The sequence below is a fragment of the Bombina bombina genome, chromosome 5, assembly GCF_027579735.1.
Source record: "Bombina bombina isolate aBomBom1 chromosome 5, aBomBom1.pri, whole genome shotgun sequence".
Classification (NCBI taxonomy): domain Eukaryota; kingdom Metazoa; phylum Chordata; class Amphibia; order Anura; family Bombinatoridae; genus Bombina; species Bombina bombina.
The window spans coordinates 170,467,077-170,494,689 of NC_069503.1; the positions used below are offsets into that span (position 1 = coordinate 170,467,077).

General features: G+C 38.0%; 2 protein-coding genes across 2 annotated transcripts in view; one reads left to right on the top strand and one right to left on the bottom strand.

The window, feature by feature from the left end:
- TTC21A (tetratricopeptide repeat domain 21A) overlaps window positions 1–27,613 on the bottom strand; it is a 161,512-nt gene that overhangs the window by 68,302 nt on the left and 65,597 nt on the right. The window contains exons 16-19 of the mRNA XM_053713784.1: window positions 9,374–9,446; window positions 8,277–8,387; window positions 5,942–6,080; window positions 4,920–5,023 (exon numbers count right to left, since the gene is read on the bottom strand). Coding sequence (XP_053569759.1) covers window positions 4,920–5,023; window positions 5,942–6,080; window positions 8,277–8,387; window positions 9,374–9,446 — 427 coding nt within the window. The remainder of the gene's footprint in view (window positions 1–4,919; window positions 5,024–5,941; window positions 6,081–8,276; window positions 8,388–9,373; window positions 9,447–27,613) is intronic.
- On the top strand, window positions 23,867–25,535 carry LOC128660136 (DBIRD complex subunit ZNF326-like). The gene has a single exon (XM_053713783.1). The coding sequence runs from the start codon at window positions 23,979–23,981 to the stop codon at window positions 25,152–25,154; it is 1,176 nt and encodes a 391-aa protein (XP_053569758.1). The 5' UTR covers window positions 23,867–23,978; the 3' UTR covers window positions 25,155–25,535.

The window sequence follows — 27,613 nt, forward strand, 5'->3', positions numbered from 1 at the left end:
GGGGGAATCTTTGAAATCCAGAAGATATCTCTGGGATATAAATTCCAATGCCTAGGGATCCTGGGCATCTCTTGCCCACGCCTGGGCGAAGAATGAAAGTCTGCCCCCTATAGGATCCGTTACCGGATAGGGGTCCGTTCCTTCATGCTGCCTTAGAGGCAGCAGCAGGCTCCTTGGCCTGCTTATCTTTGTTCCAGGTCCGATTGTCTCCAGACCGCCTTGGACTGAGCAAAAATTCCCTCTTGTTTTGCCTTAGAGGAAGAGGATGCCACACCTGCCCTGAAGTTTTTAAAAGGCACGAAAATTAGACCTTTTTTTTTTTTTGGCCCTTGATTTAGACCTATCCTGAGGAAGGGCATGACCTTTTCCTCCAGTGATATAAGCAATAATCTCCTTCAAACCAGGCCCGAATAGGGTCTGCCCCTTGAAGGGAAGTTAAGTAGCTTATTTATTAAAGTCACGACAGCTGACCATGATATAAGCCATAGCGCTCTGCGCGCCAGTATAGTAAAAAACAGAATTCGTAGCCGTTAGTCTAGTCAAATGAACAAGGCATCAGAAAACAAAGGAATTGGCTAGCATAAGCTTGTCAAATATATTCATCCAATGGAGTCGCTTAACTGTAAAGCCTCATCAAGAGACTCAACCCAGAACGCCGCAGCAGCAGTGACAGAAGCAATGTATGCAAGGGGCTGCAGGATAAAACCCTGTTGAATAAACATTTTTTATCCATTGGATCTAAAAAGCACAACTGTCCTCGTCAGAGGTAGTGGTACGCTTAGCTAGAGTAGAAAGTCTTCTCTCCACCTTAGGAACTGTCTGCCAGAAGTCCCGTGTGGTGGTAACTATTAGAAAACATTCTTCTAAAAAATAGGAGGGGAAGAGAACGGCACACCTGGTCTATCCCATTCCTTATTAAAAAATTTTTAGTAAACCTCTTTAGGTATTGGAAAAACATCAGTACACACCGGCACTGCATATTATTTATCCAGTCTACACAATTTCTCTGGCCCTGCGATTGTACACATTCATTCAGAGCAGCCAAAGCCTCCCTGAGCAACAAGTGGAGGTTCTCAAGCATAAATTTTAAATGTAGAAATATCAGAATCAGGTTAAATCATCTTCCCTGAGTCAAAAAAAAAATCACCCACAGACTAAGCATATTGTGAGGTAGTATCATACATGGTTCTTAAAGCGTCTGTATGCTCTGTATCTACCCCCAGAGCTAACTGCTTTCCTTTAATTTCAGGTAGTCTGACTAATACTGCTGCCAGAATATTATTCACCACCTTTGCCATGTCTTGTAAAATAAACGCTATGGGCGCCCTTGATGTACTTGGCGCCATTTGAGCGCGAGTCCCTGAAGCGGGAGTCGAAGGGTCTGACACGTGGGGAGAGTTAGTCGGCATAACTTTCCCCTCGACAGAATACCCTGGTAAAAGAAACGCTATGGGTGCCCTTGATGTACTTGGCGCCATTTGAGCGTGAGTCCCTAAAGCGGGAGTCAAAAGGTCTGACACGTGGGGAGAGTTAGTCGGCATAACTACCCCCACGACAGAATCCTCTGGTGATAATGTTTTTAAAGACAAAAAATGATCTTTATTGTTTAACATGAAATCAGTACATCTGGTACACATTCTAAGATGGGGTTCCACCATGGCTTTAAAACATAATGAACACAGAGCTTCCTCTATGTCAGACATGTTAGAACAGACTAATAATGAGACTAGTAAGCTTGGAAAACACTTTAAATCAAGTTAACAAGCAAATATATAAAACGTTACTGTGCCTTTAAGAGAAACAAATTTTGTCAAAATTTGAAAAACAGTGAAAAAAAGGCAGTAAAACAAACGAAATTTTTACAGTACATGTAATAAGGTAACAGAGCATTGCACCCACTTGCAAATGGATGATTAACCCCTTAATGCAAAAAACAGATAAAAAAAAAAAAAAAAAAAAAAGACAGACGTTTTTAAAAACAGACACAACAAACTGCCACAGCCAACAGTGGGAAGCTTCAGTTAACTGTTTCTATGCAAAATTTAAGCCAGCCATGTGGAAAAAACTTAGGCCCCAATAAGTTTTATCACCAAACATATGTTAAAAAACGATTAAACATGCCAGCAAACGTTTTAAAACACATTTTTACAAGAGTATGTATCTCTATTAATAAGCCTGATACCAGTCGCTATCGCTGCATTTAAGGCTTTACTTACATTACTTCGGTATCAGCAGTATTTTCTTAGTCAATTCCATTCCTAGAAAAATATTTTACTGCACATACCTTATCTGCAGGAAAACCTGCACGCCATTCCCCCTCTGAAGTACCTCACTCCTCAGAATGTGTGAGAACAGCAAATGGATCTTAGTTACGTCTGCTAAGATCATAGAAAAACGCAGGCAGATTCTTCTTCCAAATACTGCCTGAGATAAACAGCACACTCCGGTGCCATTTAAAAATAACAAACTTTTGATTGAAGAATAAACTAAGTAGAAAGCACCACAGACTCTCACGACCTCCTATCTATGTTGAGGCTTGCAAGAGAATGACTGAATATGGCAGTTAGGGGAGGAGCTATATAGCAGCTTTGCTGTGGGTGGACTCTTGCAGCTTCCTGTTGGGAAGGAGAATATATTCCATAAGTAATGGATGATCCGTGGACTGGATATACTTAACAAGAGAAAGCTATAACAAAGTTTATTAGCGCTTATTTTTTATGTATTTATTGATCTAAAGTAAATACAAATTCCAATAACATGTTTAGCCATAAAACAGGTCATATATTACATCTATATAGAAAGTGCATTTCACATAGGCCTTCTGCTGTTCACAATATTTATCTACTTATTTTATTCCCTTTTCATGTATGTCAGAAAATGTTCCTACTAGCCAGGAGAATCTGCAGCACATTCCACAGGAAAAAGAAACTGGCTCTATAACATTCATTCTATTATAGTGACTGCTTGTTCAGTGCAGTCCATCCATCACTGACCACAAGACGTAAACATATGAAAGATGCTTTGGTTTAAAGGGTCATGTCCCTGGACTGAAAAATGCAGTTTTATATTGTTTTAAAACATATTGGGGTTGTAAAATGATCTATCAACAAAAATCCTCATAAGACTTTAATGATGAGTTTTGTAGAAAAATCAATAGATACTTTTTTTCTAAAGGATTGTGATTAACCCTTATTTTGTATGCCTTTCTAGCAATCCTTAAAGTGACACACTAAAGTAAAAAAATACAAATTTCATGATGAGCCTTTATATATGCACAATTTCTGAAGCACTGGCTACTACTGAGCATGTGCAAGAGTTCACAGTTTGCATAAAGATCTCTGCTGCTGTATCTGAATATTAATTTGCATACAGTATTCATAAACCTTCAATTGTCTGGTAATGCTTAGCTGTATGACACAATGTAGTCTGAAGACTAAATATTCCAAACCCTATTTTTACAGTGAGCACATGAAACAGTTACAAATGAATACAAGCCCTATATTAACTCCTTAATGACCAGTGACATATCCTGCATGGATTAAGCTGATTGGTTGTTGGTTTTCAACATGCAGCTGATAGTCTGCATAAATAAAAAGAGAGAAGCACTCAACCTGGGAATGAACAATAGCATAATAGCTTGTTCTATGGCTAGTTACCACACAAGAAGCAGCCTCTTTTTGCTCAACATGTGCCTTTCACAGAGAAGAACTTTCCTGAAGCATATCAGTCTGATCCTGACTTAACAGTACAGTCCAGCCCCGAAATACCAAGCAACAGATAGTTGTACTGGGCACAAGATAAGATGAAGTGTAACCATAACGCATACGTTTCCTGCATACAAACTTGTTTGTTTTTTCTTTGTCTCTGGTTCCTACAATGCTTGCTGTCTGTAGCCCAATCATCTATTAGATACTAATATGAATGCTATTTCTGTAATGAATTTATTATGAAAGTAATGTAATCAGACTCATTTGAATTCCCCATCAAAACCCATGAGATAGCTTTGTTTGCTTTATTAGCCATTTTATTTTTTGTTTTTAATAAACTGATTTAATTTCTTCCTGTCCAGCAATGCAGAATTTGCATGGTAAGGGAGCACTGCCCAATTGTCCCTCCTACACATTTCCTGCAATGCAAATGTCTTGGTTTCCAAGTGCTGTATAGTACGAAACGCGTCTGCGGGCTTCCTTAGCTATGCTAACATGTTTCTTTTATTGCTGCACTTTTCTTGTATTTTAATCTACTGAAGAATGTATAATAAAAATATTTTCATTTGATAAACAGAGTATGTGTTAGATAACATACTGCCCAGACTCCACCCAAAGTCAGCCTTAAATCCACTCATACAACTGCCACAAGGCTCAACCCAGGAAACACCTACAGTTCTGCACCAAGTCTCCATCACACAGCCTAGACCTACCAGTCCCACTAGGAGTCCAGAAAGTTTTTTGGAGGTATGTTTTTGTGGTGCCTGACTGGTCACTCACCCAGTTTCTTTGACTCCTAATCAAACATCCCATTACAGAACATGTCTACACAATGGTGTTCATACATACATTCATATCATTAAAACTAAGCCAATTACATAATAAAAAAAGACTTCATTTAAACCGAATGTTGTTATCTAGTTCAAATTATTAGAATGTAGCACTATATCAGTGTTATCTAAGCATATCTTACATATATGACAATATGACAATTTAATAGTGAAGGGAGAGGCATATACTATTGAATATTACACTAAGATTGTCTGAATGGTGGTGGAATGTAGAACATATATAACAAACCTGTATTTCTATTTGTTTGACAAACATAAATATGTTCTAGATTCTGACAATACATTTCCCATGTGCATTTGCATATACAAATCAACCTACCAGCCAGCAAATTAATATATAAAAATGGTAATGGAAATTTACCTTATTTAATGTATCAAACACCTCTTCATTCTTATAATTCTCATACGTCTTTCCTAGTAATATCAGGCACTTTACATCATTTATCATTGACATCAAATCAATAACTGGAATAAAATAAAAGAAGAATTTACAAACATAATTTCCAGCCAAGTAATCTTACCGAAAAAGTTTACAGTTAAAGGGACATACAACTCCAATATTTTATTCCATGAATTAGACTTTATACAACTTTATAATTTACTTCTATCATCTAATGTGCTTCATTATCTTGATAGCGTTTGTTAAAGAAGCAACAATTCTGCCTGACCACATTGGGTGTACCAATCACAGGAGGCATATGCATTTACCAATCAGCATATATCTCCTAGTAGTGCACTGCTGCTCCTAAGCATACCTATGTATTATTTTTAACAATGAACACCAACAGAAACAAACAAATTAGATAACATATGTAAATAGGAAACTAGTATGAAACTTTATCTGAATCATGAAATTTAAATGTTTGACTCGCTGTCCCTTTAACAAATTTGAAAGCACTACAAATAACCTTTTTTCATAAAGTAATACACAATGAAAGGTCAACTTATGTTGTTTAACATTTTACAAATCATCTAAATGGCAAAGTAATTCATTTTATTAAATTCTTTAAATCTATACAATATACAATGCCTGATGATTAAAGGATTATCAAGCTTAGAGAGAAACTGTAGTGCAGACTTCACTGGGGCTGAATTCACTAAATGCTCAAAAGAAAAAGGGTGGAACTCTCCAGCACATTTCAGATTGGGCCATTTTAGTATTTTTACATTTAAGCTTTGCACTTTCTCTTTTATATTTTAATACATTTATATTTAGATCCAAAAGAAACAGTTAAACACTATTTCTATGAATAAAAATAGTATATTAATTATAAATATAAATTTAGCAAGAACTAGTTTACACATTTGACATATCTGAAAATCTGTATTTCATAAAAATGTACATTTGTGTGGTTTCAAAAAAAATGAAGGAAGAAGAAATACCAGATTCGTGATTCAGCGCCTGTTGTAGGACTTTTTCCGCCTTGTTGTAATGTTTCATCTTAATAAGAAGATTAGCAAGGTCATGACAGAGGAAGTCCTGCCCACTGATCTTCTGAGACGCTTCATAGTAATTAATCGCCTAAGGAGATATTAAAAGTCAGTGCAACTGGATTTTACCATAATATTTAGTCATCAATAGTCTGTCTTTGAACTGTGTGATTCTTATTATTGCTTAAAGGGACACTAGATTTTTCTTTGCATAACCTCATCAACAGTGCTAAACTGTGAGCTTTTAAGTAAGTATTTAAAAGGTTTTATGCTGAATTTTTAGATCAGTAGCTGTGAATATTCTTCTTTATAGTAGTGTCAATTACATGCATTTATATGAAAATTGGTGTACACTGTCCCTTTAATGGCTTAAATGACTGGAGTATTAATGCTATTGTTTATTGGCTTATAAAGGACATTCCTCACATGTCTGTATATATTCATACAGATATATAGCTATAGATATATATTTAAATAAAAATTATCATATATATATATATATATTTAAAAATAAAAATAATATTTACTTCTATGTGAAGAACGTAGAAATTTGAAGTATTCCTAATGAACTTGCGGGTTTAGCTCAGTTGGTCTAGCGCAGTGTCGGGTTAGCGAGCTAGCAATAACTACTTGTTTTTTTTCAGCGCTCCCATAGAAGTGCATGGGGAGAAGAAGTTAACGTGGTTGCGACAGGGGCGTATTTAGGCATAGGCCAACAAGGCCGGTGCCTAGTTCGACAGATTTGAGGGAGCAGCACTGCCACTGATAAGTTGGCACTTAGCAATGTCGGCATTATTATTTTTATTATAAAAAAGAAATTCCTGTGCGGCGGTCCCGTGACCCGGCTTTTGCCGATGTCACGTGAAGTTTCCCTCCTTCCGCCCGCCTTACTGTCTGCTCACAGTGCACGCCGGCGGAGTGTTGGTCCTCAGGAATGGAATCTGCAGGGGTACTGGTGGCTGTGGTCATCACTACTTGTGGGGCTGCTATGGCAGGTAAGTCACCGGTAGTACTACCTTGACCTAGCTACCAAAGAAATACTTGAGACTTTATGCAACACGTACAAACCATATATGGTTCACTGTTCACTTCTCCCTGCAAGGCGATTACATTCGTGGGAAGAAATAATTGTAAAAAAAAGGAAATAAGTTACGATATCTTTCTTGCTTATGCATTACTGAGCTAAACTTAAACCCAATTTTTTTCTTTCATGATTTAGAAAGAGCATACAATTATAAACAACTTTCTAATTTACTTCTATTATCCATTTTCTTCATTCTCTTGATATTAATTGCTGAAAAGCATATCTAGATATTCTTAGTAGCTGCTGATTGGTAGCTGCACATAGATGCCTCCTGTGATTGGTTCACCGTGTGCATTGCTATTTCTTCATTAAAGTATATCTAAAGAATGAAGCAAATTAGGTAATAGAAGTAAATTGGAATGTTGTTTAAAATTGTATTCTCTACCTTAATCATGAAAGAAAATGTTTGTGTATAGTGTCCCTTTAACTGATAATATTTTAACTAAGGCTCAGGCAGGGAAGGCTTTGAAACGTATGTAATATATTTAAATAGGGGGAAAAAACTACCAGTTGACGGAGAAATGTGCTTATATCGACGTAACATACACGTTATTGTTATTTTTTAGTTGTTTATACCAGCATAGATTTTGTGCTTGATTTAATTAGCACTAGTGTTAGTTATAGCGCCAAAAAGTAAACAATTGTAGTAATGGGGAAAACATCTCACTACTGTGTGAATGGCCAACAAGTTCAGATTTAATAATGATGCTCTGCCTACTATAGCCTAACTGAGTTAGAATAGATTATCACTACCCAAATTTGACCAGCCAATAACGTCTTATGTGTTATTTAAAATAATTTTATTATACTTTAGTACACTAATTACTACACTAATTAATTTTAAAATGCAGCAAAAAAAAAAAAAAAGGTCACATGACTCCCTGACCAAAAAATGATATAGCCAAATATGACCTAAATCCAGGAAGGGGGGGTGGGGGGGGGGTGGGTTTGCAGGATTCTGAGTGCCTAGGGCAGCACAAAACCTAAATACGCCCCTGGGTTATAATATCCTAAGTCCTAAAGTTAGCTCGCGTTAGTCTAATTTTTATTTTTAACTTAACTCAATATGTGCACTAAAGCAGCCGCAATTATTTTTTTCCTTTGAACAAAGTTAGAGCAAGAGCGAAAACAAAAATTGTAATCTGGCCCACTGTGTCGTGTAGTACCTGAACCTGTGGAAACCAAAAAGTGTTTCCTAAATACCTTTTTATATTGATGGGTTTTCACTAGAGCCTGCCCAATTCTGCTAGCCAGAACCGCATCCTGTGGATTCTTCCGCTGAGCTTGGTCATACACCTCTAAAGCTTTTTCTGGCTATAATCGAAACAAAATTACATATCGGTTATTTTGTATAATTTGGTTTGTGTATTTGTGAAAAAATATTAACAGTGTCATAAACCAGAGCAGATTTGCTGGCACAAGGACAGATATGGTAATGCTACACTGAATTAACATGGTTTTTACTATTGCTATAATCTCATTATGTGAAGGCTACAAAAACAAAACAACTTTAAAAAGCCACATTTGTCTAAATGTTTGCAAAATTGAACACAGCTCAACCTTCATTCCTACAATAAGATTAAATCTCCTAACCAGAAGCCATCAGCTAGATTTACAATTTTAGAAAACGGGCTTAAAGTACAAACGCTAGGATTGACTATTGAAACAAATAAAGGGGACTTTCATTCATGAAGTATACGATAAAAAAAAATTAAAAAAAGTTGCCGTGGGCTGCTGTAGCAGCTAAGAACGGCGATCAGTTGAAACAAATAAAGGAGCTTTCTACATGAAGTATCTTATACCTCATGAATGAAAGTCCCCTTTATTTGTTTCAATAGTCAATCCTAGCGTTTGTACAACGCAATTGACTTTCAATTTAAGTCTCTGTAACAAATATATTATTCTGGGAAGCTTGATCACTGAAGAAAGGAAAGCAATTAATGAGATTCATTGAATAAACACAGAATAGCCTCAGCAAAGAGGTTAAGCACATAGTTAAAGTCTGCTCCACAATAGCAATGCACTACTGGGAGCTAGATGAACACACATGGCGAGTCAATGACAAGAGACAATCACCAATCTCCAGCTAGCTCCCAGCAGAACACTTCTTCTCCTGAGTCTACTGCTTCTTAACAGAGGATACAAAGAAAGTCAAATAATAGAAATAAACTAAAAACATACTTAATTATGCACGCTGTATCTGAAACATGAATGTTTAAATTTGACTTTCATGTCATTTCAATTAATTTCCAGGTCAACACTAGCAATATTGTAACTCCAGTAAATAAATGGCAACATACCTCTTGAATGCTCATATAGGCATCTCCAAGAAGGAGGCTCGTCTGGGGACCAGGTAATTGTTCACTCAGCTCCCTATTATAAAGAAATAATGCCAGGCCTGGCTTAGTCTAATGTTATAGCAAACCTATCTCAGCAAGGTTTTTATAATCCCCATTTTACAACAGTATATGTTTCTATTACTGAAACAAATTATAGTCAATTGGTTGATTTCAATAGTCGCTGTGTGAATGAAAGCAAAATGCAAACTTAAAGGGTCAGTAAACATAGAAAATAATGTTATATAATTCTGCGCTGTCAGACAGAGTAGGAGCAAGCTGCACTGAGTGTAATGGCGCGGTCGGGCCGGGCTGTGATTAGACAGCTGGCCAGATGCGCTCTGTGTAAAACCAGACCCGCTCAGAAGAGCACAGAGAGCGGGTCTGGAAAACACTATTTTTTAATAAAACTTTGCAGGCAATATTAGGTTATATAACTCTAGCACTAATATAATGTTATATAATTCTGCACTATGTGCAGAATTATATAACATTATTTTCTATGTTTACTGTCCCTTTAAGCTTTTGAAAATTAATGATCATTGTATCCTTCATCCTGTGATGAGCACTTACACTTGGTTTAAAGCTTTATTGTAGGCGCACATAGCTTAACTTTAAAAAAATATTTTCAAATATTTAATAACTTAAACAAATTCATTTAAAAACATCAATTTCAAAAATCAATTATATATTAGTGTAATATATGTGTAATATATATATATATATATATATATATATATATATATATATATATATATATACACACACACACAAAACAGCAATTTAAAATATGGGGAGGCGAAAAGTGAGTTTAAAATCCTCCACTAAATCCAAAATGTAGAGAAAATAACTCATTGTGTAAACCATTTACAAATCTAAACAAGTCAGAAGACTTGCTTATACCCCAGAAACTCTCTGATTACACTGTTTCCAATGCAGCAAAGGACTCTGGGGGAAGATATGCAAATGAGGTTTACAATGACTCACTTTTTTACTTCTAGCCTGCTTTTTAAGACAGACTTCCCTTTACGCCATAGCATCGCTGCATTACACAGCTTCTGTGCCTAGAGGGTTAGTACAGTGATTCAGACCAATCCCAGGACAGCTGTCCTGGGATTGGTCTGAATCACTGTACTAACCCTAGCTAAGCTTAGAAGCTGTGTAATGCAGCGATGCTATGGCGTAAAGGGAAGTCTGTCTTAAAAAGCAGGCTAGAAGTAAAAAAGTGAGTCATTGTGAACCTAATTTGCATATCTTCCCCCAGAGTCCTTTGCTGCATTGGAAACAGTGTAATCAGAGAGTTTCTGGGGTATAAGCAAGTCTTCTGACTTGTTTAGATTTGTAAATGGTTTACACAATGAGTTATTTTCTCTACATTATATATATATATATATATATATATATATATATATATATATGTGTGTGTGTGTGTATCATTTATATAAAATACACAATAATACTTCAATTTTGTTATGCTTCTATTGAATATGTGTGTGTTTTAAAACCTTTGACATTTGGTAATACTATAAATAAAAACAGAGAAGAGCTCAACCTGGGAACAAACAATAAACAATAGCTTGTTCTATGGCTAGTTAACACCCAAGAAGCAGCCTCTTTTTGCTCAACAAGTGCCTTTCACAGAGAAGAACTTTCCTGTAGAATATCAGTCTGATTCTGACTAAACAGTGCAGTCCAGTTCCAAAATACCAGGCCATAACTCTCTGAAAGCGAGAAACGGCAAAACCCCAGACGTACGTTTCAGCCTAGTGTGGGCCTCAACAGTGAGGTGCAGTCATTTCCCTCTAGGCACACTGAGCAACGGGGTCCACGTCTGGCTTCCTGCATCACCCTTAGGGAGACCGCTCTCAGGGTCATAATGGGCATAAATAAAAACAGAGAAGAGCTCAACCTGGGAACGAACAATAGAATAATAGCTTGTTCTATGGCTAGTTACCACCCAAGAAGCAGCCTCTTTTTGCTCAACATGTGCCTTTCACAGAGAAGAACTTTCCTGTAGTATATCAGTCTGATCCTGACTAAACAGTGCAGTCCAGTCCCAAAATACCAGGCAATCCCTCTCTGAATGAGAGAAACGGCAAAACCACAGACGTACGTTTCAGTCTAGTGTGGGCCTGGTCAGTGAGGTGCAGCCATATCCCTCTAGGCACACTGAGCAACGGGTCCACGTCTGGCTTCCTGCATCACCCTTACAGAGACCTCTCTCAGGGTCATAATTTGCATATATCAAAACAGAGAAGCGCTCACACTGAGTTCCTCTCTGTGAAACGCACATGTTGAGCAAAAAGAGGCTGCTTCTTGGGTGGTAACTAGCCATAGAACAAGCTATTATGCTGTTGTTCGTTCCTAGGTTGAGCGCGTCTCTGTTTTTATTTATGCAAATTATGACCCAGAGGGAAGTCTCCCTAAGGATGATGCGGGAAACCAGATGTGGACCCGTTGCTCAGTGTGCCTAGAGGGATATGACTGCACCTCACTGACGAGGCCCATAATAGGCCGAAACGTACATCTGGGGTTTTGCCGTTTCTCTCGTTCAGAGAGGGATTGCCTGGTATTTCAGGGCTGGACTCCACTGTTAAGTCAGGATCAGACTGATAGGCTACAGGAAAGTTCTTCTCTGTGAAAGGCACATGTTGAGCAAAAATAGGCAGCTTCTTGAGTGGTAACTAGCCATAGAACAAGCTATTATGCTGTTGTTCGTTCCCAGGTTGAGTGCTTATCTGTTTTTATTTATGCAAATTTGGTAATACTAGTTGTAAAGGGAACGCTGAACCTTTATGCTTAGTAAAGAAAGCAGAAAACTTCAGTCCATTGATGACAGCATACAACTAGCTAAAAGTTGTTCATGGAGTGTAAACAAAACACTGTTCCGTTGTAATTTGGCTAGTGCAAAATAAAAAAATCTTTCATGGCAGCAATTTTAACAGGTACTGGGCCAGACCAAAAAAAATTATTTCCATCAATGTAAACTTTGCCTAAGGAATATGCCCTCACAAAAGAGTGAAGATAATTTTCAAATTCTAAAGGGAACAGTGATTATACTTTAAACATACACAGTAAATGATTTTTACAATTTTCTGAATTGATTAGCAGAGATATTTTTAATCTCAACCATTCAAAATAGATAATATTTACCATGTTTTAAGTAAACAGAATCAGACCAAATACACAGTGAATTACATTTAAAAAACATGTGTTTGTCAGATGAGAAGCCAAAGACTGGCCATGGTTCCTTTTCTCTGGCATTACAGTTTGTTAAATTACAAATACAATAACTGAAATCTAGTTTTCCTCCTATCAGATTGGATAATTTTACAGCAAACCTTTGAAACAAAAAATATTTTACCAATTCAAAAGAAAAATATGGAGGATTAGTATGTTAAGATGAACCCATCAATAATAACATATCTTCATTTGTGAAGTCAATAATTCATATACAGAATCAGCAACATTAGGAAGTACCAAATTTAGACAATGGGAAAAAGCATTACTAAAAATGTGTGCCATCGATTTTGTTGTGCCCGAGGAAAAACTAAAAATTTGCATTTTGGGGACTTCTGGTGGGAGGGCAGACAAGATGGCCAAACTCAAAAGAGCCCTCTGTAGGGGAAAAAGCAACTTGACCAACCTGAACATTTTATGTACATATGTACATACCCTGGGTCAAAGCACATTTTTTGGAAATGTATTATTATTATTTGTGTGTTTCATAGACATAAATGTATATTATATTTATTAAGGATTCTAAAATATTGATATGTAGGCCCCATATGTTAGGAAGTTGGGCATCACTGAGATAGAGCATGCACATTTCCAATTCACTACTATTATCAAATTTATTTCATTCTCTTTGTATCCTTTATTACAGAGAATATCTAGCTACAGGAGTGTGTGCATTCTTAAGCGTTTAGATTTGCAAATAATGCTGCCCTGAAGTGGTCAACAATGTAGGACATTGGAAGAGTGCTTAAGCTCCCAATGTAAGTAAGTTAAAACAACTTGTTTTGCTATAGCTCCTCCCCTGGCACAGATTAAACCTAATCCCAGATATAGACTCTGCAGTTGAATTCTTTCAGTCCAACTCCTACAAGTTTGAAATTTGCATGCCCCGCTGCGTAAGGTGAGAGTAAAAGGAGCACATATGAATTGGATCACAGCTGACCTCATTCAAATGTACCAGTTTTGGGATTCATTGTGGTCAAAGTTCAAGCATACTGGCTCTATGAACGATCACTGTGTATATAGACAAAGGCGAAATATATGCACTAAACAAACAAAATTCTCCAAGGCCCAATATTTCTGTGAAAATCTGAACAATAACATATCAAACCGTAGAAAGTTTTGGAAAGTCATAAATAACTTACACACTCCCCCAATCCACTCCCAACCCTCCATTGTCAAAGTGAACAACCAAACCCTACAACTTCCCTTAGAAGTAGCAAATGCCTTTAACAATTATTTTGTCAGATGCTTCACCACCCTGATTAACAAATTAACAAATGACACACATCCTGAAACTACAAATGTGGATCAGGCCCCACTAAATCTGCAAAGACCCAATATAGAGAAGTTCAATTTTAGACCTGTACCCATCAATGTAATAAAGAAACACCTTAATAATCTAAAAATGAAAACCAGTCTGGAACTGATCAAATCCCAGCAATGCTTTTGAAGCTCACTGCAACTGCTAAACCTGTCACAACCCTAATTAACGAATCCTTGGTGTCTGGATACATACCCAAACTTTGGAAGACTGCAAGAGTAGTGCCTATCCATAAAAGTGGTGAGATAACCTTGGTTTCTAACTATTGACCAATATTATTGCTCCCAGTATTGTAAAAAATCTTAGAAAAATGTGTCCATACGCAATTATGTGAGTATTACCAACAATCTAACTATCTGACCCCTGATCAATCAGGTTTTTGCCAGAATCACTCCACAACAACTGCCGTCCTAAAAGTTTGCAACGACATCCAAACTGGCATGGAACAAGGAGACCTAACTGGAGCTATTTTCCAAGATTTTGCAAAGGTCTTTGACACAGTAGACCATGACATACTACTGTTCAAACTAAAAAACATAGGTATTGGTGATAGTCCGCTAACCTGGTTTCGATCATATGTATCGGATCGATCACAATATGTCTCCATTTCTGACAGTGACTCCCTCCCTCTCCCAGTCATGTGTGGTGTTCCCCAAGGTTCCATTCTCGCCCCCCTACTATTCACATTATTTATAAATGATCTGCCAAATGTCTGCAAATCCTCAACTGTACATACGTACGCAGACGACACAGTAATCTATGCAAGCAAATCCGATCTACCGCAGCTTGAGGCAGTGCTCCAAGACCAGTTCACAGAGGTAGAAAAGTGGATCTCAAAAAACAAACTCTTCCTAAACACTGACAAAACTGTCACAATGATCTTTGGAACGGTACCTAAATTACACAAACTACAAAATTCCCATCTACGCATCAAAACAAAATCAAATTGCACACTGACCGCAGTCCATTCTTTCAAATACTTGGGTATGTTGTTAGACCCCAATCTATCTTTTGGCCTCCACATAGAAAAACTTGCATCTAAACTCTATCCAAAACTAGGTGCCCTGCCTAAGCCCTACAGTAAAGGAAATGATTGTACAGCAAATGCTGATGCCAATCATGGATTATAGGGATGTAGTATATGCACCTGCACCACAAACTCACCTTAAAAAAATTAATACATTGTTCTGTTGCTTTGTGCTACAATGTAACTACAGGACCCACCATTGTGACATGCTAAGAGAACTAAACTGGCTGTTGCTGGAATCCACACGCTCCCTCCATCTTTCCAGCCTTGTGTTTAAGAGCTTTTCTGGGAAGCTCCCACCCTACCTGAGCAGAATGCTTTCCCCGGCTGTTCCCACCTCCTATAACCTCCAAACCAATACCAGCACATTATTTAGTTTGCCTCAATACAAAAAGAAAGCAGCTCAATCCTCCTTTTCCTACAGAGCACCACAATTATGGAAAGACCTACCTCACACTTCCAAACCTTCCCCAAGCCTAAAATCCTTTAAGAGATCCCTCTCTACATATCTCAAAACAGAATGTACCCGTCATGGTTGATTATATATTTCCTACCTGTTCCATGTTAAATGTTGCATATATTACGTATTAATATTGTTTTTGTATTTTATTGTAGCCTATTGTATCAATGCAATGTTTTGTGGACCCAGGACATACTTGAAAACGAGAGAAATCTCAATGTATCCTTCCTGGTAAAATATTTTATAAATAAATAAAAACAAAATGTATGCTTACCTGATAAATTCTTTTCTTTCCTGGCATGGAGAGTCCACTAATCCATTCCAATTACTAGTGGAAATTAAACTCCTGGCCACCAAGGGGAAGCAAAGAACACCCCAGCAGAGCTGTTAAGTATTACTCCCACTTCCCATAATTCCCAGTCATTCAGCCGAAGGAACATAGAAAGAGAAGATGACACAAGGGTATAGAGGTGCCTGAGGTTTAAAATAGACAAACGCCGTCTTAAAAATAAATTAAGGGCAGGTTGTGGACTCTCCATGCCAGGAAAGAAAATAATTTATCAGGTAAGCATACATTTTGTTTTCTTTCCAATGGCATGGAGAATCCACAAATCCATTCTTATTACTAGTGGGAACCAATACCCAAGCTAGAGGACACAGAATGGAAGGGCAGGAGAACAAGACAGACGGACCTAACTAGAAGGCACCATCACTTGAAGAAATTTTCTCCCAAAGGAAGCCTCAGCCGAGGCAAAGGATTTAATTTATAGAATTTGGAAAAGGAATGTAATGAGGAGCAAGAGGTCGCCTTGCAGATTAGCTCCATAGAAGCTTCATTTAGAAAACCCAGGAAGAAGAGACAGCCCTAATGGAAAGAGCCGTAATTCTCTCAGAATGCTGTTGTCCAGCTGTCTCATAAGCTAACTGGATAACACTTCTTAACCAGAAAGAAAGAGAAGTAGAAGTGGTCTTCTGATCCTTACACTTACCAGAGAAAACAACGAACAGGGCCATTGATTCCCGAAAATCTTTAGACACTTGAAAGGTAAAATTTTAGAGTATGCACAACATCCAGGTTATTCAACAGAATAGGATGGGGGATAGGGAACAGCCTTGTCTAGTACCATTATTGATGGCAAAGGGATCTGAGAGGATACCGTTAAGAAGGACTTTTGCATTAAATTGTGTGTATAATGCAAAAATGCATTAAATTATTAGGTCACCAAATCCCATATGTGTTAATGTGCCACATGATCGAAAGCCTTTTGGGCGTCTGTCAACTAAAGAACCAAATGTATCTTTTGTTCATGTGCATAATGTAATATGTTTAATGTACGAACCGTAAAATCCCACTTGATCTGGATCTATGAGTTCCGGTAGTATGTGGTTCAATCTGTTGGCTAATATTTTTGCATAAAACGTCCAAATTTAGAAGTGATATGGGTCGATAATTAGATGGGTTTTCTAGATTTTTGCCTGGTTTTGGGAGTACTATGATGTGTGCTTCTAATGCTGTTTTAGGGAATGGGTGTTTCTCGTCTATGGTGTTGAAATATGTATGTAAGTGTGAGAATAATAAATCTTGAAATTTCTTGTAGTATGCATACTGTATGTGAAACCATCAGGGCGATTTCCCTGTTGGTAGGTTTTTAATTATATTTTTTATTTCTTCCAATGTTATAGGATCTTCTAAGTTGTCTCTTTGTTCTTGTGAAAGTTTCTTGATGTTTAAATTGGAAAGGAATCAATTTGTTCTCGATGTTGCGTTGGACTAAGTTTATATGTGGTTTGTGTAGCATGTAAGTTATAAAGGTCTTTGTAGTAAGTTTGAAACGTACTGGCTATTGCGTGAGATGATTGGTGTGTTTGGTTACCTTTATCTTTTTTTTTTTTTTTTAAATAATTTTTTATTGAAGTCATATACAGATACAAAATATAGGGTATGCCCCAAAACGTAAACAGAACAATGTAGACATAACATAATTAGTAATACAGCGTATTCAATTGTCTTAAACATTACAATAAAATGTGGGCTGACTCATAGAAAAGACTTCAGTTTTGTTATAGAGCGTCTGAAAGGTAACATAAGCTAAAATGGTCCTCTCCCAGCTATATACGAAGAGGTTTGGATATCTAAACATGAAAGGTTAAGGCTGGGGAGGAGGAAGCTCAATAGGTTTTATAGGGAGAGGGGATGCAGCGGGCGAGAGCCGCTCAAAATATAATAGGGGGGGTGGGAGGGGTGGGAGGGCGGAGCTAGTTAGCATACCATGTACGGGAATATGCTGAGGACTCAGAACTATAATGCACTCTACAGAATAAACTTGTCATCTATTTACATTGTGCGTAAATCCTAACTTAGGTAGGTACAAAAATAAGGGTAACTTCCCAAGAAAGATATACATGTCTGTAAGAGAACCATTTTGAATCAGTATATAGGAGGCTATACAACCCTCAGAAGTGTAACCTTCTAATGAGCTAAACTAGGTATTAGGAATATGGCTGCAGTTAGGGTAGTTTGTAACATGTTTTGCCTTTGTACTGGCATGTGACTGCTATTCATGATCCAATCGGTAGTAGGTAAGGAATATATACTGTAATTAAAATGTCAAACTCTAAAGGACAGAGAAACACCTAGTCAGTAACCTCAAATAAAAATGAACCCTTGCCTGACAGTGAAGAAATACAAGTTGCTTTAAGGTTTTTGAGGAAGTACCAGAGTCCTCTCTAGCCTATTCTCACTGACCCTATGCTTAGGTTCTATATGCGTTTAAGAAGCTACATAACCACCAATTAGGACACATGAGGCGTATTTCTGAGTCTAATGTGTGACTCTTAACCTACTTTGGGAAGGGAGACTCATACAAGATGGTTCTAGGGGAGTATAGTAATTAGTAAGCTCATAGGAGCGGACACATGTATAGGGGGTCTATTCTACCATTATAACTAACATGTGGGACAAATAGAGCAGGTGTACCTAATTTGTAATATGCATAATAACTGTTCTTGTCCTACACCTCTGGCCGTATTAGAAATGTACACTTACCACAACTAATCTATAATCTAAAGCAATATTTGAAAACATTAAAGCCTGTTCTATTCTAAATGGCCATTCCTTAGACCTCAAGATACACTCCTGTAAACAGAAAAGCAATACAAGCGGACTGGGTAGTAAGAGCAAAAAGAAAACATATAACTAAACAACATGACAAGCCTGGCAAAGATATTAAATATTTTAAACTTATCTGAAAGTGGGGACATATGGGAGAGCCATGAAGATCAAATAGGGACGCTCTGGGCTTACAAATAATAATACAGTTTTACCCTGTAGACATGACCTGTCGCTTCTCATTTACAAGGAAAGTCACTAAATCTGTAACGAGTACCCCATAAAGAGACCTCCATACCATCATTAAGTATGCCCCTCAGTACAGCAAGGAAAAACTATAAAAACCCACTCCTAAACTTATCTTAACATGTGTAGGATATTTATAGATAAATAGTCTATAGTGATGTATATAATGATGCAAAAGTAGCTTGCGAGCAGGTCAGGCGATATTCATATAAAGCAAAGCTATGTTCGAAAGGGAGAACTATAGTTCCATTGTCCAGGTATTGCTAATTGCGCTATCAATACGTCTCTAGGGGGTATGTGTAGCTGGGACAAATTAGCTATGCATAGAAATTAGTATAAACATTTGTAACTGAACCTTATCATTTTTACAGAAAGGTCCTTAAAACATATTTAAATATTGCACAATGACAGGGAACATTTAACTAAGAGCAGATATAGTAAGCAAGTGTGCTATTAGCAATGTATATATTAAACTGATACGAGGTATAACAGGTTGGGCACTTTTTTCAAACAATACGGTTCTCATTAATGTGCCCTGATATCAAAAGCTCAGCGTTGGATTCAGTAGCTGAAATAACACATAGTCATTGGAAATAAGTAAAAACGTTAGTCTGATTACTAGGGACTTGCTAACACTTTTGTTAGGGCCCTCAATATCTTCAGCCCACTCCGACAGTATTTTTGAGTGTCCAGCAACAAGATGGCAGCTTCGTCAGGTCAGACTTACAGAAATCCTGAGTGTGCGTGGTTGCAGAAGGCTGCGACCACATAGTTCCGTCTGTCTCCGTGTACCATAGAGAGCCGCAAGCATCGGCACTAACCTCCTTAGTTGCCCTAGTCAGTGCGATGTCAAGAGATCCGCTCCTCATATAGGGATAACAAGCTCTAGACGGTGGAGTAACGGCGTGTGGAGCTTCAGTTCCGAGATAGGAACATTCATCAGGTTGCGCCAACAGAACGCATCCACTCTGTACTGTGAGATCTGTCGCGGCACATAGGGAACTGACCTGTAGAAGAGACTCCTTGTGAGACTGTGGTGTTGCAAGCACTAAGGGTATTGCCCTTGAATTGAACTGGGGTAACTCCGGGAAATCTTTGCTATCCGCCATTTTAGATATTGAGCTAGCATTCCCTTTAAGCTGGTCTCCTGCTACCAGCCGCAAATCCAGAAAACAGCTATCCATCTTCTCCCCAAGTTTGGCTAGAGATATGAGGATCTGCTCATAAGTAACTACCATATTTGCTTAAGCAAGAAGGGATGTAGTGTAAATGCCGATATAATTAGAAATCAGGCAGTCCCTGCAGCCTCGTGGGCAAGCCAGACAGCGCAGTTCTTAAGAGTGGTTGTAGGACACATGTGAAGTTTCATCAAGCTGTATAGGGAAGAGTTGCCGACCCTCTGCACATGTATAAACCACTAAATTAGTTAGGGAACATAAATTATGGTCTCCGTTAGGCTAAATGTAGATTATCATCACAGGAGCTCATGAGATGTGCGTCTGGTCTCCTCTGTGGCTAGCTCCGCACCCCGGTTACCTTTATCTTTAATTTGGAGTATTTAGGTTGATTTGTTTTTTTTTTCCTTAGGTATCTGGCTAAAGATCTGTTTGGTTTGCTATGGAGCTCATAATTTTGTTGTTTAAGGAATACGTTTTGACGTCTGAATTCTTTGTTAAGTATGGACGCTAGTTCAAGGCGTCTTTTAGAAAGCATGTCTAAGAGGTTAGTGTCCTTGGGATTAGATTTGTGTTGTTGTTTTATGCTATCTATATCTTTGATTAGTTCTGTTGTTTTTTCTCTTCTGATTTTGTTTAATCTTGCTTTATGTGCTATTAGATCCCCTCTCAAGACACATTTATGTGCTTCCCAATTGTTTTGTGGGAATGTTTTGTGCATTATTTATTTGAAAGTATTCTGTGATGCGCTCTGATACTTTTTGCTGTATGTCTGGGTCAGCTAGCATCCTGTCATCAAGTCTCCATATATAATTCGTAATAGGTTTGGTAGGCCACTTGAAAGTGGAGTGTACTAATAATGCATGATCAGACCATGAGACTGAAGATATACCCGCCGCCTCAAACAAACCCATTCCTGTAATGTACGGAAATACATAATCTATTCTTGTATATAATTTGTGTGGATAAGAATAAAAGGTATAGTCTCTTTTGATTGGGTGTAAAGTTCTCCAAATGTCTTTGACAGTAATTTGTTTCAGCAGGGAGTTAGTTTTAGTTATCACTGATGTTGGTGTAGAGGAGTGTCTGGATGAGCAATCTAAGTCAGGGTGTAGTGGTATATTTAGGTCACCTCCCATAATGGGTGTGCCTTTTTGGTGTTCCAGTATAATATTAGATATTTTTTTGATAAATATGTGTTGCTTTATTTGTGGTGCATAAAAGGATATAATTGTGATTGGGCGGCCGTATAATAGGCCTTTGACTACTATATCTTCCCTCTCCATCCCTTATAATTTTGAGTTCTTGGAAAGGTATTCCAGCTTTAATTAGAACGCCAACTCCTTGAATTTTTACGCTTTGGGTGTGATGCATAATAGCTGGTGCCATATTTAAACGTAAAGGTCTTAGGTTCTTTGCCTTTAAGGAAATGGGTTTCCTTTTGATGTCAAATAATACAGTGGAGCGTTTCCTAGGGGAGTTAAGGCCTTTGGAGTTAATTGCAAGGATTCTTAATGATTGGTCGTGTTTATAATAATAAAGATGCCTGAAGTATGGAGTTGGGTATCAAAACCAGTTAAAACATTGTGAGAGCATTGAAATATTAGTACATTCCAGTCACTATAGATATCAAATAACAATAACAAACATAATTGTGAAAAAGTTGATATTTTCCATCATATATCAATAATAGCAAGAGGAAGCTGTTTCAAACTATCTCTGAAAAATTAAACAAATGAAGCAATATAGTACCCCTAATGTAGAAAATAAAAGAAAAATTAAATTGAATTAACAAGTCCCCTGCAAGTAAAGTTGGGGAATATGATTATAAGGTAAGGAATATCACCTGTTCAAGTGAAACTAGCTGTTGCTAAATATAATTATTCTATGAACTCTGAACATATCAAAAATTATAACTTCACAACATAATAAAACTTTCTTGCAATCTAGTTTAGTCCTCATGATAGGAAACATCATGGGAGTTTAGTCCTTCCATCTTTGCGTTTGTCTCTGTGAGTGTAGAGTAAAAAATTATTATTAGAAGCTTGGGGTGGGCTAAGTTGACTCTGATTAAGGTCCATTGTTTTCCACCTTAATCAGATTTACAATGCCTGAAAGTACATTTAAGGGAAACAAAGTTCAGCTATGTAAACAACATTTCTCTTATACTCATCTGATATAGTTGATTGCACTGGCAAGTTGTCTCAGGTTGTCTCATGTGTAGTAGAAGATAATTCTTTCCTTTTATTCTGTACTGTTGACCATCTTGTTCTTTGATCTTTGGGTTGAGGTGGTGGTCGATTGAGATAAACATTAGATCCATTTTCAACATAACTTGGAGGTGGAGTAATGTTGATATTTAAACCTTTTGATAATGTTCCCAAATCCGATATGTCCTTATAAATAAATTGTTGTCCAGCATGTGATATGATTAAAGGGACAGTCTAGTATAAATTAAACTTTCATTATTCAGATAGGACTTTTAATTTTAATCAACTTTCCAATTTACTTTTATCATCAAATTTGCTTTTTTCTCTTGGTATTCTTAGTTTAAACTAAACATAGGTAGGCTCATATGCTAATTTCTAAGCCTTTGAGGGCTGCCTCTTATCACATGCTTTTTAAATCTCTTTTCAACATAAAGAGACAGAAAGTACACGTGGGCCATATAAATAACACTGTGTTCAGGCACAGGGGGTTATTTAAGATCTAGCACAAAACAATGCTAAATTTAAGACAATAGATAATACACAGTCACAGTCATGTGATCAGGGGGCTGTCAGAAGATGCTTAGATACAAGGTAATCACAGAGGTAAAAAGTATATTAATATAACTGCGTTGGTTATGCAAAACTGGGGAATGGGTAATAAAGGGATTATCTATCTTTTAAAACAATAACAATTCTATGGTAGACTGTCCCTTTAAGCTAAATGGGATAGATTTGAAGGTCATGCTCTTGATATTTGAGAGACTGGGAATATCTTGCAGCTGTCCAGATGTGTTCTTTATCTCTATAATGCAGTAATCTTACTATCACATCTCTTGGTGGAGCAGGTCTTAGGGCCCTGTGTGCCCATTCAATAGAAATGTCTGCAAAAATGAGTAGATTGTGTTATATTGTTGAACATGTTGATTAGGTACGACAGGAGCTTATCTGGGGTTATGTCCTTCGGTATCCCTCTAATCCTTAAATTATTTCTTCTGCCTCTGTTCTCGAGGTCTTCCACTTTCTCCTGTAAAGTTTAAAGAGGATGCATGTTGTGCTAGGCCTGATTCTGCTGAAGAGACTAGCGTGTTTAGTGTTTCTTGTCCCTCGTCTAGGTCTACAATTCTTGACCCTTAGTCATTTATATCCTCTCACTGCTGATAGTTCCAAATTTATGAATGTTTTAAGATCTGCTATGTCGGATTTTGAAAAAAGTTTTTCAATGATGTTTTGAATGTGTGGTAACTGCTCTTGAGAGGCAGGTGTAGCAAGAGAGGTTTGCTGTTGATCTATATTGTCTTCTTTTGACATTTGTGATTTATCTTATGTCCTTATTTTCTTAAGGAGCGAAGAATGTGGTTAGGTTAGAGGTTTGTAAATTTTGTTTGCCGCCTTTGTCAGCCTTGTTAGGCCTTCTATTAGCCATGTGGTCTTTCTGACCTTAATTATAAGGGCCGTTTCATAAAAGTTTCACAAGTCTGCCTCTCAAAGTATATTGGGTATTCTTTTCCACTACCTCAGTAAATAAGGAGTATTTTTTTTGAAATAATAGAGCCTCTCCCTGTTAAGTACAAATTTCTTGTCTACCTGTTGTCTGAGAATTAGTAGTTAAAGGAGATATTATGAAGGTTAATAATACATCTGTATAAATAAAAAGAGAGAAGCGATTAGGCCCCGGCTCTACCGAGAGTACAGAAGCATCGTGCGGTGGTAGCGGCTGTTGTTGCTTTTGTCGTTAAGTAAAGGACGGTCTACTCTGTTTTCTGCAACGAGAACTCATCGCTATGGATCACGACTACAGAAACCAAGCATATGAAGCAAGGGGTTCGGACAGCTTGGCAAGCCCGTCGTTTATGAGGGAACGTGACAGTGAAAGGTCTGTCTCCTATGAACCCAGACTTTCTCAGGGTGGGAGAGGGCCTTTTAGATCTGGTTATAGCGAACCTAAAGAAAGGGTCTTTGAAGATTCTATTGAGGATCGATATGCAAACCTGTATCGGGACAGATTTCTCTCATTAGACGACAGAAATGAGAATGGATCTAGCTGGAAACAATTATACGAAGCTGAACGATTAGAAAGATTAAGAGAGAGCCACTTCAACAGATTGGCTTTACTCTATCAGAATGATCCATCAGCTGGCTTTCAGGGGAGAGGCATGCATGCTTATGACAGTGGGAATCGTGGTAGACGCATTGCTTCCACCAGGGGACAGCTGCGCGCCAGGGGACAGCAGCGTGCCAGGGGACAGCCACAAACAAGAGGACAGCTGCGCATCAGGGGACAGCCACAAACAAGAGGACAGCCGTACGCCAGAGGACAGCAACAAACAAGAGGACGTGGCAGAGGCAGAGGTGGCTTTGTTAATACTAGAGGAGGAAAGAGAAAGATTGGACAGACACCTGCATCTCCTGGAATGCCTATGAAGAAAAGAAAGCAGACTACTCCTGGGGCAAGCCCAGCTGCCAAAAAAAATCGGACAGCCAATGACGATGATAAAGTTAATGAACAGAAACGACGTCGGCGAGACAAGAACATAGAGAAAAATGGGACCAATGAATGGAAGCCTTACTTATGTACACTTTGTAAATTCCGATCATATGACCATAAGGCTATTGAAGAACATTTTGAGAGTGATTGGCACAAGGAAATGTTGGATTACATACAGAAGCAAGGTGTGCTTGAAAAAGCTGTGGTTGAATTTCTGCATGAAAATTTGGTAAACAAGTACAGAAAAATAGCATCTTTTAAGACGCAGAGTGGGGTAGTTAAAGGACTTTCTGAACCAAATTTACTGGATGATGCAGCCCCAGATGATCACATGGTGAAGTCTGATACTGTGCACTGCAGTGCATGCGATGTATATATTCCTGCTCTACATTTTTCTGTTCAGCTGCATCTAAAATCTGTTGGGCATATAAGTAACAAAGAGACTTTGAAGGAACAAATAAAAAAAAAATAGCGTTTTGACTGCTCAAAGAATGATGAGAAATCCTGGTATAAAATCACGATGTGAACAGTATTTGAAGGGTGAAAATCCATTTGAAGAAAAGGAAACTGAGGCTAATGATCAGGTACCACAAGAAGAGAAAGAAATACAGGAAGCAGGAGTGGAAAAAATGCAAGAAGCGTAATGTGTTGCTCATGTGGAATATTTTACTTCAGACCCCATGGCTGCCTGAGACGGCTAACAATTATGCTAAGTTGTAATTGAATGTTTTTTTTAGATCTCGTCTGGTGAACATATAGCAATTCTGTTTTAATTCAAGATTCAGTTTTTCCTCATTGTTATAAATGTGCAATTTTACTTTGTTCTGCATAAAATAAATTTTTCTGGTGCATATTTAGTACTAATTATTTTGTTTTGTCAGGTTAAATATAGATATATTACGAGGGTTATTTTTCATTTTATATTTTCCCATCTTAAATTTATAAATGATTTTTAACACAGTTGATTTAAAGTCTTGGCATTTGTGTACCAGTTGTAGTATATATTCAAAGTACAAATTGATGCTTCTGTTTTTTAAATATTGATTTGTTATAAAAAAGAAAACGCTAACTGTAAAACGGATGTTTAATGTCTTCGATTTTTGAAGGGGCAGTCAGGATTGTCATGGTTGCCAAAGTTGTTGACCCCTATATTAGAGGATGTCAGTGTGCCTTTAACAGTACATCCTCCTCTTACGTATACCAGTCAACTTCCTGATGGCATCCTAGCTAGTTTATATTTGCCTGAAGAGTGTTTGTTTTCGTTCAGGTTAATAAAGCTTATCCATTTCAGTATGTTAATGTAATTGCTGCACCGCTGATACATCTTCTCCCCCCCCCCCCCCCCCCAAAAAAAAACAAACAACATTTATGCAGGCTGACTTGATACGCCGATTTTTATTTTGTACACTTTTGCTGTTGGCTTTTATAAAAATTATCTGTTTCAAAAAAAAAAAAAAAAGAGAGAAGCACTTAACCTGGGAACGAACAATAGCATAATAGCTTGTTCTATGGCTAGTCACCACCCAAGAAGCAGCCTCTTTTTGCTCAACATGTGCCTTTCACAGAGAAGAACTTTCCTGAAGCATATCAGTCTGATCCAGACTTCACTGTACAGTCCAGCCCCGAAATACCAGGCAATCTCTTTCTGAACGAGAGAAACAGCAAAACCCCAGACGTACGTTTCGGCCTATTGTGGGCCTCGTCAGTGAGGTGCAGCCATATCCTTCTAGGCACACTGAGCAACGGGTCCATGTCTGGATTCCCGCATCACACTTAGGGAGACTTCCCTAAGTGTCATAATTTGCATAAATAAAAAGAGAGAAGCGCTTAACCTGGGAACGAACAATAGCATAATAGCTTGTTCTATGGCTAGTCACCACCCAAGAAGCAGCCTCTGGGGTTTTGCTATGTCTCTCGTTCGGAGAGGGATTGCCTGGTATTTCGGGGCTGGACTGTACTGTGAAGTCAGACTGATATGCTTCAGGAAACTTCCTCTCTGTGAAAGGCACATGTTGAGCAAAAAGAGGCTGCTTCTTGGGTGGTAACTAGCCATAGAACAAGCTATTATGCTACTGTTCGTTCCCAGGTTGAGCGCTTCTCTCTTTTTATTTATGCAAACTATGACACTTAGGGAAGTCTCCCTAAGTGTGATGCGGGAATCCAGATGTGGACCCGTTGCTCAGTGTGCTTAGAGGGATATGGCTGCACCTCACTGACGAGGCCCACAATAGGCCGAAACATACGTCTGGGGTTTTGCTGTGTCTCTCGTTCAGAGAGGGATTGCCTGGTATTTCGGGGCTGGACTGTACTGTGAAGTCAGGGTCAGACTGATATGCTTCAGGAAAGTTCCTCTCTGTGAAAGGCACATGTTGAGCAAAAAAAAGGCGGCTTCTTGGGTGGTAACTAGCCATAGAACAAGCTATTATGCTACTGTTCGTTCCCAGGTTGAGCGCTTCTCTCTTTTTATTTATGCAAATTATGACACTTAGGGAAGTCTCCCTTAGTGTGATGCGGGAATCCAGACGTGGACCCATTGCTCAGTGTGCTTAGAGGGATATGGCTGCACCTCACTGACAAGGCCCACAATAGGTCGAAACGTACGTCTGGGGTTTTGCTGTGTCTCTTGTTCAGAGAGGGATTGCCTGGAATTTCGGGGCTGGACTGTACTGTGAAGTCAGGGTCAGACTGATATGCTTCAGGAAAGTTCCTCTCTGTGAAAGGCACATGTTGAGCAAAAAGAGGCTGCTTCTTGGGTGGTAATTAGCCATAAAACAGGCTATTATGCTACTGTTTGTTCCCAGGTGGAGCGCTTCTCTCTTTTTATTTAATAATACATCTGTGTCTTATGCGTTGTACTCCACATATAACTGTCTATATAGGTTTTAAGTCTCTCAGTTGTTAGTAAAAATAATTAGGCGGTGGTTCCTTTCA

Excerpts from the sequence above, each read along its gene's own strand:
- LOC128660136 (XM_053713783.1), top strand. The coding sequence starts at position 23,979 with ATGGATCACGACTACAGAAACCAAGCATATGAAGCAAGGGGTTCGGAC.